The sequence below is a fragment of the Colobus angolensis genome, unplaced genomic scaffold (assembly GCF_000951035.1).
Source record: "Colobus angolensis palliatus isolate OR3802 unplaced genomic scaffold, Cang.pa_1.0 Scaffold46, whole genome shotgun sequence".
Classification (NCBI taxonomy): Eukaryota; Metazoa; Chordata; class Mammalia; order Primates; family Cercopithecidae; genus Colobus; species Colobus angolensis.
Window position 1 is genome coordinate 5,521,457 of NW_012118043.1, and position 13,146 is coordinate 5,534,602.

Genomic DNA, 13,146 nt, shown 5'->3' on the forward strand with positions numbered 1-13,146 from the left:
GCCCCAACCTTGCAGGGGGAGCCTTGTGATTCCCCTTTCAGAGGTAGGAGGCTGAGGCTCAGAGGACACTAAGGGGCTTGCCTGCTGCTCTGAATGGAGCAGGTGAGCTGGGGCGGAGGACTGTTAACTCAGTGCTCGCTGTACGGTGTCCCAACTGTTTATTGAAGTGAAAAACATCAGGGTGGGAGGGTGAGCCTCAGACTGGCCTGGGCTCAGTATATCTGCTGTGTTGCTTCAAACAGGTGTCCCTGCCTCTGTGGGCCTCCGTCTTTTCAACTGTATAATGGCACTCACATGGACTGCTCTGAGCCCAGGCTCCTGCAAACAGTATGGTTCACCAAGTATAGGTCACTCACCTATCCTGTCATTCTCCATCCTACAGGATATAACAGATACTTGAAAATGACTTTTAGAAAGAGTGCAATTTACCTGTTAGCCACCAGAGTGCAGTCAATTTCTGGTCGCTTTGTTTTGGGAATGACATACAGTGGGTACCTGTCTCCGTGGCGAATGAACACATGCACTGAGACCAGCTTAAAATGATGCGGGGCATGACCTGTGAGAGAGAAGCACATTGTCTGGTTATCACTCAATAGGTGTCAATCCTTTTAGAAGGGGGCCAAGGGGATGACCTGGCCATGTTCGTGCCGGGAATCTGAGTGGGAGGCAGCAGGGGCCACCATGGGGTTGCAGAGCCACAGTGAACGGGCCTTGGCTGCCATGCCGGATGGGGGCCACTGAACAGTCTTACAAGGCGGGACAGAGGAACGTGAGTAGGCTGATTATGTCCCAGACCTCCTGGAAACCATGGGAGGCCGGTGAAATGCGGGCACAACTACTAATGTGGCCTCACTCACAGGCACAGACCAGGGAGAGATCCACGAAAATACTAGAAACAATGATTTCTGCTTTAAATCTTTCATAAGACAAGGGAGGCCATAAAGAGATCAATAAGGATTCAACACTGTGCTCTGATACACTTTTAGAAAAGCAAAACTTGTAGAAATTGCCTCACTTCTATGGCAAGACACCAGCAGGACATCCTGTGGACATCCTAAGTCCCAAGAGGCTACCCTGAAAAGCAGAGTGTCTCAACGTGCTGCGCTAGTGCCTGCCAAGGCCACCTTTCTACCTTGCTGCTGTCTCACTGAAGATCAAGATGATGGCAAACATTTGTGGTGAGTTGATCGTGAGCCACGTGGTATGTTCAGAGCAGTTACTGAAACCTCCGCAGTCCCAGGCATAAGTCCTGCGAGTTACTCCCATTTTATAGAGGAGAATGCAAGGACCCAGGAACTCATTCAAGGGCACAGCCTGGTGGCAACTGCAGCACTTGGGTCCTGGCCATCTTGCTCCTTACCGCTGTGCAATGCTGCTGGAATAACTAGTCCCCAAAGGGGTGTCTGTCCTGGCGGCACAGTCAGGCCTACCTTCCATGCTGCGCTCAGCCACGCTGGGGATGTTGCAGTACAAAAGAGCTTCGTAAACAGGATCTGTCACAGGGGGCTCCGTCACAGGGTCGGGCATGATTCTCTTTCGACTCTTGCTACTCACTCCATTCTTAGCTGTTGACACCGGGATCAGGTGGACTGAAATGAAGCAAGGCAGGTTGTGATGCATAGTTCCTGGGGCGCCAGGCCAGCTGCATGGCCCGGTGCAGGGCTGGATTTCACTTTGAGGAGCTATTCTTGCACTGAGAATCAGGGTACACTTCAGTGGAGCAGAAGTCAGCTTCCCATTCGAGAAGGGCTTCTGAGCCCCAGTGTGTCCTGCCCCTTCCTCACTGCCACTACCCTCTCCTTGCCATCTACTCAACACCAGGGGGGCCTCCCAAGCAAAGGGGCCTCACTCAGGGCAGTTGGAGGAAGAACTCACACACTAACTTCTTAGGACCTGATTACCTCTTCCTCATGCCCTTCAATTCCAGTAACAACAAGGAGGAAAATCATCATCCCTCATTGAAGACCTGCTAGGTGCCAGATGTGGGTGTCTGACATACCCCATTTATCATCATCTGCTTTATGCTTTGTGGGCCTTCAGAATCGCTCATTTAACCCATGAGAGCACTTTACAGAAGAAAGCCAACGACCAAGGCATGTGTGGTGGTGAAAGCCTGTCTCACGCTCACTCCTTGACTTCAGGCCAGCTTCCCTGCCACTGTCTTGGGGTGGCATGTGTGGGTCCTGCAGTCTGTGTGCTTGTCCATCTACCACCCTCATTCCATTAGTGAGCTGACCCTTCGCCACCACGTGTGGTCAGGCTGGACTGTCAGTCACAGTGTCCCTACCCTCTGGCAGGGGTGGACATGTGACCAGAGTTAATAAGGATAGTAATGGGGCAACTGGACTCCCTTTCCTTGAGAGGGGTGACATATAGACAATAGAAGAGGTGCTCTTTTTCTTTTGGATGCTAATCTGTAAGAATGGAAATGTGGGGCTGCTCAGCCGTCTAACCCTCGTGAACAGCCTCTGTCTCAGTGGTCCCGAATCTCTCCATGCCTAGGGAATGTGTTTGTAGCATCATAGATCCTCTACAACTCCCAACACAGTAATAGTCATACTTTCAGCATCCGCCCATTGAGGGAAATACATGAAAATAAGTGTGCTCATAGATCTATTTAACTTCTAAAAGGTTTATTAATCACCATAATATCTATACATACACACGAACAATAGCTAAAACAGGGACCAACCACCAGCCTAAATCAATGTAAATTCCCTAATTACTTCTACAAATTCTTCTGCATAAATATTTAAAATTTCCCTTTGGCAAACAGATGCCATAAACAAAGATAAAAGACAGGCAACACACGGAGAGAAAAATATTAGCAACTAACCTAACAAATGATTAATATCCAAAGTCCATAAGGGCCCCTACACCTGAAAAATCATTAAAGGATATGAACAGGCCAATTGCAGAAAAATAAATACTAATGGCCAATAAACACATGAAGAGATGCTTAAGATTAGATAAATATAAAACAATGTGGTATTATTTTTCATAATTAAGTTTATTCATGATTAAAGAAACAGAAATCAAACAGTGGGCTATATTAATAATTTTTCCTCATCAAACTGGCAAATCATGTTTTAATGATAACACTCAATATTGGGAAGGGTGTGAGAACCTGACGCTTCCAAACATCTTGGGGGGGGGGTGGAAATTGGCGCCTTTCAGGAGTGTTCGGCAGTAGCCATCAAAATGGAATATGTGTACTATTCCATTTTGTGTACTATTCTGTGCCTTGGAATCCATTCTGTATGTATAAAGATAGCCATGCCCACACACACAAATGTAAACGTATGGCCAAAGAGATTCCCTGCAGTGCTGTTTGTAATAACAAAAAAGGGAAATAACCTAAATATCCATTTCTAGCAGAACAGAATGTTATGTCCCTGCTGTGGAACGTTCTAGCCCAGTTAAAAAGAAGGGAAAAGAATCAAAGATAAATTAAGTGAAGTGAATATACCAAGTCACTGGCTACTGATATAATCTTCTTTGTGTAAAGAAAAAAAAACCATAAATGCATAAATACACAGGGATTGGTTTATTACGTAAATGCACAGAAAAAATGTCTAGAAGGTTACCCATCATAACACAGCAGTGGTTTTCCACTGGGGAAGGATGAAATGGGGCGTGAGAAAGTATTTTTACTTGTTTCATCTATTTGCACACACACATACGTACAGTCAGGAGTTGTGTAACAATGGGGATGCACTGAGAAATGGTCCTTAGGCAATTTTGTCATAGTGTAAACATCATAGAATGCACTTACACAAACCTAGCTGGGAGAGCTTTCTACACACCTAGGCTATTTGGAACAGCCTGCTGCTCCTAGGTTACAAACCTGAACAGCCTGTTACCGCACTGAATGTTGTAGGTAGTTGTAACACAATGGTAAGTACGTGTGTATCCAAACATGTCTCAACATAGAAAGAATACAGTAAAAATATGGTATTATAATATGGCACCACTGTCATATATGTGTTCTGTTGTTGATGGAAGTCATTATGTGGTACATGACTATATATATTTATAGTAAGCACATATTAATGTATTCTATATGTATAGAAATACATATTTCTGTATTTCTATGCTGTCTAGGTATGCATTTTTTTTTTACAGTGAATATATTTCCCATCATTACTTGCGTTACCAAAACAACAATCAGAGAGATACAGAACTGGTGATTCACCCACCCAACATTAGCCCTTTGGTTGCTCCTAGAGCCACTTTCTTTCCAGTAGTTGGAAGGTGCTAGGATGACTAACACAGCCCAGGTGTTCAGAGGGAATTCACTACAAGGAGATTAGCACAAGAGCATGGAGATATAGAAAAGTGCCAAGGCAGTCTCTTAGGGACCTGACCCTTCTAACTGGCTCAGTCCTTGATTCTGCTCTTTTGCGAAATATACCAAGTCCTGGCCCCTTGGCCATGCCTGTGGGCACACTTCCTTACAGTCTGGGCCAGGGAGAGAAGCAGCTAAGGAGACAGGATAATATGAGTGACACAGAAATGGAGGGGTACAGGTGAGGACAGTGGGTGTCCTAGAGTGCCCACAGTTTGCTAGTTCATCTGTAAGCACCCGGGGTGAGGCCTGTTGTGGCTGCCATTTGGGAACCATGGTGGTTGGGTGCAAACGACCCACCCATGACCCAAGGAAGCAGTGGTTTGAAAACCACAAATAAAGACCAGAATGAGACCTTCCGTCCAGAAAGATTTTATCTGCTGCTTCCTCTGGTATCTGGGCCTGTCAACCTCGTCCACTAGTTCAGAATGTGAGATCACCCTGTACTATCTGTGCCTCCCTGAGTCACCAGGACATGGCATCAGTCCACAAGGGGCTCTCCCAATACCAGGCATTCAAAACAGGTCCTGACCCATAGAAGCTGTGAGGAGAAGTCTCCCCAGCTCCATCTTGACCCCAATCCCAACCTGGTTCTCACTGTTCTGAGTTGCTCTGAGTCGCCCCACCCCACAGGATGTTTCTCACCTATGCTCCGCTGTTTGCTGGCAACTCTACCCTCACTCTTTGCTCCTGAAATCTGGCCAACACTGTAACTGGTCCTAGGGATCTCCTCCTCCAGGAAGCCCACCCTGAATCCCCAGACAGTTCTCATATCCCTCTTCTATGAGCCTGCCCAGTTCCTGCTGCCGTCATGGTTCACAGCATAGCATATGCAAGCAGGGGTGTCCCAGTTTGTCACCCTGCCATCAAGGGCTGGGACTGTGCCTCTTTCACATTTATGTCCCCTGCTGACTGACAGAGGATAGGTCTTCCAAATATACCTGCTGAACTGGGCCAGACGCCGCGCTCCATGCTTTTGAGGAAATATCTCATGAACTCCTCATGTGGAGCACCGAGGGTTGCTGAGCCAGTCTGGGGTGAGGGGCATCCAAGACAGGTTTCCCAGAAGAGACACCTAGCTGGTCCTGAAAGGCTGATGAAGCTGGCTGTGTGGAGGGGAAGAGGAGAGGAGCAGAGGGGAGGCTGTGAAGCACAGCCAAACATGGCAGATGAGGGTCAGCAAGCTGGCTCAGGATATGCCTTCGGTCCCGTAAGGCCTGGTCAGGATGGCCTCACCAGGGTCGATGTACAGGCTGGGCTCCAGAAGGAAGGCTGGGAAGGGGCCTGGAGGAGCAGACCCCAGGCTGCAGGCCGCCTCTGCCCTGGTGTGGTGCTACTCACCACATCAGCTCTTGAGGCTTGCCCTGATCATCTAGATAAAGGGAGCTGAGGGACAGACCCAGGGGCTGGGGTAGACACTGCTCCAGGACACTGCTCCTCCCAGCAGACTTCGCCCAGGCCCCCCGTGCCTCTAGCTGTCCTGTGGGACAATTAGAAACTCTGTTGACCTCAAGCAGATGACAGCAGCTCAGATGTCACAGGGCAAGAGAAAGAGGCTGTGGGGGCGTCAGAAAGAACAGTGGGCAGATAAATAGATGGCAGGATAACGAGTTTCTTTATGTAGGTGGGAAAACGCATGAATCTAAATGAGTGCCCTGGGGCCCCTGTGCCACCAGGACCAATATGAATAACATGATATGAGATATCTTTTACTGATGATTAACTCTGTACCAATAGGCAAGCAATTTCTCTGTGGTGTGATTACCAAGTAGGAGGGCACATTTCCATAAGTTACCTTTGGAAATGAGCCTCTCTTTTATGGTGGCATTCTCTGCTCATCTCATCTACGATCACTTTCCTCCTGTCCACACATCTATAACCCTCGTGTGTAAAGATGCCGATAAGGTCGCAATTTCAAAGAAATGGCAGAGAACATGACCTCTAAAGCATCTCCTTGGGACCCTCCCTCTCAAAAGCAACCAACAAATTTCTTAGAATCATGAGTAAAACAACCAGATGCTATCCTATGCAGGCTCCCTTCCCACTACCCTTCCCCACCCCATCTCCCAAATGCACAGTGGATGACTCCGTGTGTATTACCAGTAAACAGTCCCATAGCTATAGCTAGGATGCAAGCCAAACTGATCCTCTCTCTGCTTTTCCCAGCTTTGGATCTCAACCTAGAGTTATATCTATCAGCCAGACAGTAGACCTCAGGCAGAGGCAGGTCAAGGGAGTTACCCAAAGTCCCTCAGCCTGTAAGCCCAGGCCTGCTCACCCACTAAGCTTGGTATTCATGCATTTGTCCATCCGGCCATCCAACATGCATGCAGCACATGCTGGGGATTCTTCAGAGAATAAAATGAACAAGGTCTCTGCCCTCACCGGGTTTACAATCCAGTTGTGGGGGACAGTCAGACATTAAATAAGAAAAGCGGGGGAGAAAGCACATGGACCATAAGCAGAAAATAGCCTTCTCAGTCACCGGGCCCCCTGCACTCCCTGGTTGCCAGTTGGGGCGTGCAGGTATGGAAATGATGCAGTGAAGATATGGATACAAAGGAAATATTGGGAAGTTACCAGAGATGATGCCTAATACTGGGTGTCAACTTGATTGGGTTGAAGAACACAAAGTATTACTCCTTGGTGTGCCTGTGAGGGTGTTGCCAAAGGAGATTAACGTTTGAGTCAGTGGGCTGGGGAAGGCAGACCCACCCTTCATCTGGGTGGGCACAGTCTAACCAGCTGCCAATGCAGCTGGAATATAAGCAGGCAGAAAAATATGAATAGAGAGGCTGGCCTAGCCTCCCAACCTACATCTTTCTCCCGTGCTGGATGCATCCTGCCCTTGAACATCAGACTCTAAGTTCTTCAGTTTTGGAACCCGGACTGGCTCTCCTTGCTCCCCAGCCTGCAGATGGCCTATTGTGGGACCTTGTGATCATGTGAGTTAATACTTAATAAACTCCCACATATATATATATGTATATATATCCCTCTAGAGAGCCCATGAGTTCTGTCCCTCTAGAGAGCCCAGGAATGGTCAATAACAGCTTTAAGCAAAACATGACCTAATCAATTAGACTTTGGTTAGTAGCCAACACTAGAAACTTGTCTAGAGACATGTTTCATCTAACGATGATTTGCTCATTTTGATTTTTGTTTATTCCATTGATGGTCCCCATGGAATAGAAAAAAGGAGGGAAGAGGTCAGGGTCAGAGTCAGATCATAAGAGCACAGGTTGCTAGGCCACAAGCCCCTGTCTGGCCTTTGAACCTCAGGGCACCTTAGTTATCCCTGAAACTCAACAACCCATAGGGGCAGCAGATAAAGTGACAGCCAAGCATCTGCTGCCAGCTCATTATCTGGGAGTCACTTTGACTTGCACAAGGACACACCAGTTTCTTTCCCATAGGGTGTCAAGCCAACCTCCCTGATCTCCAGGTCACCTCCCTATACCAAGGTCCTAGGATAGGGCCGAGGACAGAAATCTACCTGCATACGTGGCCTTCTTCGTGCCTTAGGAAACTGCTGTATGCAAGCTCCTCACAGGTGCCTTGAAACTGACTTTAATGGAGCACAAGGAAGGGCCCCATCCCTAGGTCAGCTCATCTCTTCCCACTTCCTTCTGTGGAGACAGACCCATCCTCCTTTGGGAGCAGCTCCTCTTCTCATGCCAACCCCATGGCCCGGTAGGGGGTGTCATGCTGCTCCTCCAGGACCATGTCTCCACCGTGCTAATTACCCCAGGGATGGGGACCTGACTCTAGGCAGCTGTGCCAATAAGGGACCTTTCCAGGAAAGACAGGCTGTCCCATGTGGAAGACACTTCTGCAGTGGCACTCAGATGGCTTCCAAACCCCTCCCTCCTGCCATCCCCATGCTGCGTGACAGCCAAATCACCTGATTACACAGACACCTGGCAGATTACAGCTGGGTATCAGGGACCCAGCGTTTCCCGGGAAATGTGAGCATGATGAGGCTAAAGTGTTGGCTCAGCTCTGTCTCCATTGCTGTGGGCTCACCTGCCACACAAGTCACCCCACTGACTACACCAGCAAAGACCCTCTTGGGGCCAAGGTCCAGCTCCACCATCTGTTTTCTATCTTCCTAGCTCCAGGGTCTGCCTTGTCCTTTTTGGGACTTCAGCACTGGGCTAGTCACTTCCTTAGGGGATTATAGTCACTTTTTCCTTGGAACTCCACTGAAGTCCGTCCTCAGTTGCCCCTGCTACCATGGTTCTGAATGCAGGGAGGTAGCCTGGGGCTGGGGGCTGCAAATGAGCTATAGTATTACAAAGATGTGAGTTCATGCCCTGGCTCTGTTACCTCCTAGCTGTGTGACCTGGGGCAAGTATCCCCGCTCTCTGTGCCTCATTTCTTTCATCTATCAAATGAAGGTGATGATACCTACAGATCAGGGTGGTAACAATGATGAGATACCACCTGTGAATGGATTCTGGTAAGGAATCAATAAATGCTATTTTCAATTTTAAAAAAAGTGAGCGGGACATAGTGGTGCATGCCTAGAGTTCCAGCTACTCGGGGGACTGAGGCAAGAGGATCGCTTGAGCTCAGGAATTTGGGGCTGTAGAGCCGCCTGATGACACTACTGCATTCCAGCCTGGGTGACAGAGTGAGACCCCATCTTATAAATGAATGAATGAATGAATGAATGAATGCTATTTTCTACATCCATCCCCTGGATGTGATTATTCCTGTTTCTTGCAGGCTCTTAAAAGGCACTCCCTTCAACTTGGGATCTGAAAGGGATATTAAACCCGTGTGTCCACCCCTTCACAAAAGCACAACCAGCCAACCTCCCTTCTCCTCTCAGCCACTCCAGTTTTAGCAGCTTTTCTGGCTCCCTTAAATACATTCAGCTTATCTGAGATAGTGCCTTCTCATAAGCTAAAACACCCCCAGTCCTGCCACCTAATTCCTCCAGTTTCCTCTCCCAGATAAACCGAAAGTCTCTTGAATTCTCTCTCTCCTTCACTGGTCTGCCAAGGAATAATGACTCGCTCTGTCAATTCCCACAATTCCCTTAGTGCTTCTCAACCCACTAAATTATCTTAAATGTCCACCCTGTCTCTAACCTGTACTGAATTTTAAAAGTGCATTGTAACTGTCAAATGAAAACCAGAACCACAACGAAGAGCCCACAGTTGTTATCTGCCTCTCATCATCTGCTTTTAAAGGCCGGAGTGGGAATCATGCTATACAGGTGAAATGGGAGAAGTCAAGCCCATATTTGTAGACTTTGAGACACTTGGTTTTACATAAACGAGATTGATCAGTTGATTCCGCTTGTCCCATTTTGTTCTAGCCACTTTGAGCCGCAATACACCAACCTTTCTTGTTTTCCTCATTCTTAATGTTGCCTCATGGTAAACCACATTAGGTAAGAATTTATTAAGTGCTTCTGATATGCCTGGTAGCATTCAGGGAGCCGAAGAACTCAGCAGAATTCAGGGCTGGGCATATCCTATCAGCCTGGAGCTCTGCTCCCTGGGCTATTTGCAAGCTCTATCTCCTCCCTCCCTGACCCTTTCCTCTGACATTTGCCTCCAGGACCTAAGTCCACCCATTGCTAGGGCATAGGGGGCCACCCCGTGGCCTTGGCTTGAGCCCCAGTTGCAGCCTCTCAGAGGGTTCGGGAAACCCCACACTATTCTGGGGGCTGCTGGTAACTGGCCTTACCCTAACAGGGCCATTGGATTAGATGATGCCAAAACCAGACTCCAAATCAAGACAGAAGCTAGAAATAAGAGATTTCCAGGACAGGCCTCCAAAAAGAACCATGAAAAGAACCTGTCTCCTTAACCTTTTTGGGTCATGAAGGTTATGACCCTCATCTTTGAGAATCTGATAAAAACTATCGATCCTTATCTCTGAAAGAGTACCTTAAACACAGTCTTGTGAATTTGACTTCTGGGGGTTTTCTGGACCCCTGAAACCCCATGCGACAATGCAGAAGTCCACGGGTTCAGGCTAAGAACACAATGTACCTGGAAACAGGTTTTCAATTTCAACACTAAAGAAGAGATGAACACATTTTCTTTTTTCAAGATAAAAAGGAATCTTCAGGCTTCATAAAAACATGAATTCATCCTAAAATAGTCATTCAACACTAAAGTATAAAAAGAAAAGGAAAATCACCCATAAATCCTACCACCCAGAGAACCCTAAGGAATATTTTAGTGTATTTAAGTATCCATGTGCCCTGCCAGAGGCTAAACATGTGCTTCTGTCCCTGCTCTGGTGGGAATGGTGACGGATGGTCACTAAGGCCCAAGGACACTGTTCTCTCTCCCCAAAGGAGCAAATAAGTTTCCTGTGTCTCAAAGGTCTGCAACCTACTGAGGCCACCAAACCAGCAAGCTGTCCTCGAGGGTGGGTAGGTTGTCTGCCTTCTCTGTAAAGGCTCAAAAGAGACAGCCAGGCAGGTGAGGGGCTTTGGGGAGGCCACCTCAAGGAAAGAGAGAATGTGGCCCAGGGTGGGGCCTGCACTCTCAGGCATCTGGACATCCCACAAGAGCTGCCCCACCCTCTGGTAGATACCTAGGGCTGGTGTGGACAGGCAGACCCCTAGCCCGTGGAGTCCAGCCCCTCGGATGACACAGGGAAAAGAGAAAGGCAAAGAGAGGCAAGAGGTGATGCTGAAGCTCCAGCCAGATAAATCCTAGAGAGGGGCCACGCATCCCACCCACCTCCCCATCCTCTCCCAACTGAACCCACCCCTGAGCTACGGTTCTGAGGCAGAGTGCATCTGCAGTGTGTGTGGCAGCCACACTGGCAGGAGGGCAGGATGGTGAGGGAGTCCCAGGGCTCTCTCCCAGGTGCCTGCCCTACTTCACCCTCGTGTACAGGATTTAGATTCTGCCCTTGTAGCCTCTTTTAGATCAGCTTCTTCCTTCACTCTCGCAAGGTGAGGCTGCTAGTATGTGACAGGGCTCTGCCTCTGATCAGTATTCACTTCATTTCAAGGTGGGCTTCCTCCTTTTACTGTCATCAGCATGGGGCCAGAGCCCTGTTGCCAAGACAACAGGGAGTGAGTGGGGTCTGTGCTGGGTGGCTTGGCTCAGCAGGTGCACACTCTGCCTGTCAGACTCCAGCTGGCCTCGTGCTCTCCCTGCAGTGGGTACAGCCATGTAAATCCTGTGGCTTTCTATTCTGTTCATCTCTTCAGTGGATCTTGGAGATCTACAGGCACTCTCCTGAATTCACTGAATACTTCTACTGATGCTTTCTATTTTTACTAACTAGCCATGATAGTATTTGCTCTTGCTGACTCAAGACACACACACACACACTCTCTCTCTCTCTCTCTCTCCCCCTTGCCCCCATATAAAGGTACTATTTTTAAATTTAATATATTATGCACAACCTTCCAAGTCAATAGAGACAGGTCTATGTGATCACGAGGTAATGGGGTATTTACTGTTGTACCAGTTGGTTGCCTTCTCCTTTGTTTCCTATTATAAATGATGCTGCAGTAAACATCTTTAGACAGATATCTCTATCCCCTCATCTAATTATGATAACAACTTCTTTAAGATAAGGAACTAAGAAGAAGGAAGGGAAGAAGGGAGAAAGGGAGAGAGGGAAGGAGGGAGAGAGGGAGAAAGGGAGAGAGGGAGGGAGACAGAGAGGGAGGGAAGGAAGGAGGGAGGGAGGGAAGGGGTGAGGTCATTATCTAGCTCCACCCTGAAAGAAAACTAGAAATGATCCACAGACATAAATGTGTCCATTCTCAGCTTGCAGAAGAACCTGCTACATGATACTCTCACCTTCTCACTCCAATGCATCTACAACATGAGCTTAAGAAATTGTGACAGTAGCTTATTTGTCAGATTTAATTTTGTCACTCATCTATGGTGGGTTTTTTTTTTTCACCTGTAGATATTTAACTCTGTGTGACAACTGGACATAAAGTGTTCTGAGGAAAAGCAAAATTAAAACTCCCAGAAATCAATCAGAAAGTAAAATCTTTAAGAAAAGGACCAAAATTAATTTAACAAACCCATAAAATTTAAAACTTTGGTCACAGTGATGAGATGGCGATATGACAGAACTCTTAGGTTAAAAATGTAAACCTTCACTTTCAATTTCTCATACTTTTTGTCTCCAGCTCAACATAATAAAAGCCCAGGAGGAAGCGCACTGGGGCTTTTAGAATAGAGGACACAGTACGTTAGACCCTGGGCATTCTAAGGGCTTGCAGCCCCAAACCTTTTCCATGAAGCATACTGAGATCTTCACGCATCCCCAGATTCAAACATACCACTCTGTGCTTTTCTCCATTGAACGTACACAGGACAAAGAACAGAGGACAACCACCTCCCCTGGCTGTGTGGCAGGGCCTGGCTTCCTCAGCAGCTGAGCACCTCACTCCCCGCGACTTTCATCCAGATGTGTGCCTCAGCAGAATCACTATCACCATGTACTACAGATCCCAGGGGTCTCTGCAAAGAGGCGAAATCACAAATGCTAATGGCCATCTACAAGAGTGAGCAGGACTGAGGACCCGAAGGTCTGAACCACCTAGGAAGGTGTCACAGCAGCCTGGCACCTGTCAGGGCTCCTCGCTTGCCTACTCAGAGGCAGTTCTGTGTTAATGTACTTACTGTTCTATTAAGCATTGTTGTTTTCTTTCTTAGCGGATATCAGACCGAAAAGCAGCACAGAAAAAGGAAGGGGACATAGGGGATCGGGGCCACAGGAAACATGATAGCTCTGCAGGTGGAGTTCCCAGGGAAACTATGCACGCTCTTTCCCTCTCTGCCCCTCCCCCT

At 47.8% G+C, this 13,146-nt stretch overlaps 1 protein-coding gene across 3 annotated transcripts in view; it reads right to left on the minus strand.

Annotated features, from left to right (window-relative positions):
- Positions 1-13,146, minus strand: part of PXYLP1 (2-phosphoxylose phosphatase 1) — a 62,792-nt gene that overhangs the window by 15,541 nt on the left and 34,105 nt on the right. For 2 of the 3 annotated variants that reach the window (XM_011958103.1, XM_011958104.1), the window contains 2 exons: positions 1,431-1,589; positions 430-556 (listed from right to left, as the gene is read on the minus strand). In XM_011958103.1, coding sequence (XP_011813493.1) covers positions 430-556; positions 1,431-1,589 — 286 coding nt within the window. Of the gene's footprint in view, positions 1-429; positions 557-1,430; positions 1,590-5,289; positions 7,248-13,146 lie in introns of those variants that run through there. The other variant, XM_011958105.1, reaches the window with a different exon arrangement.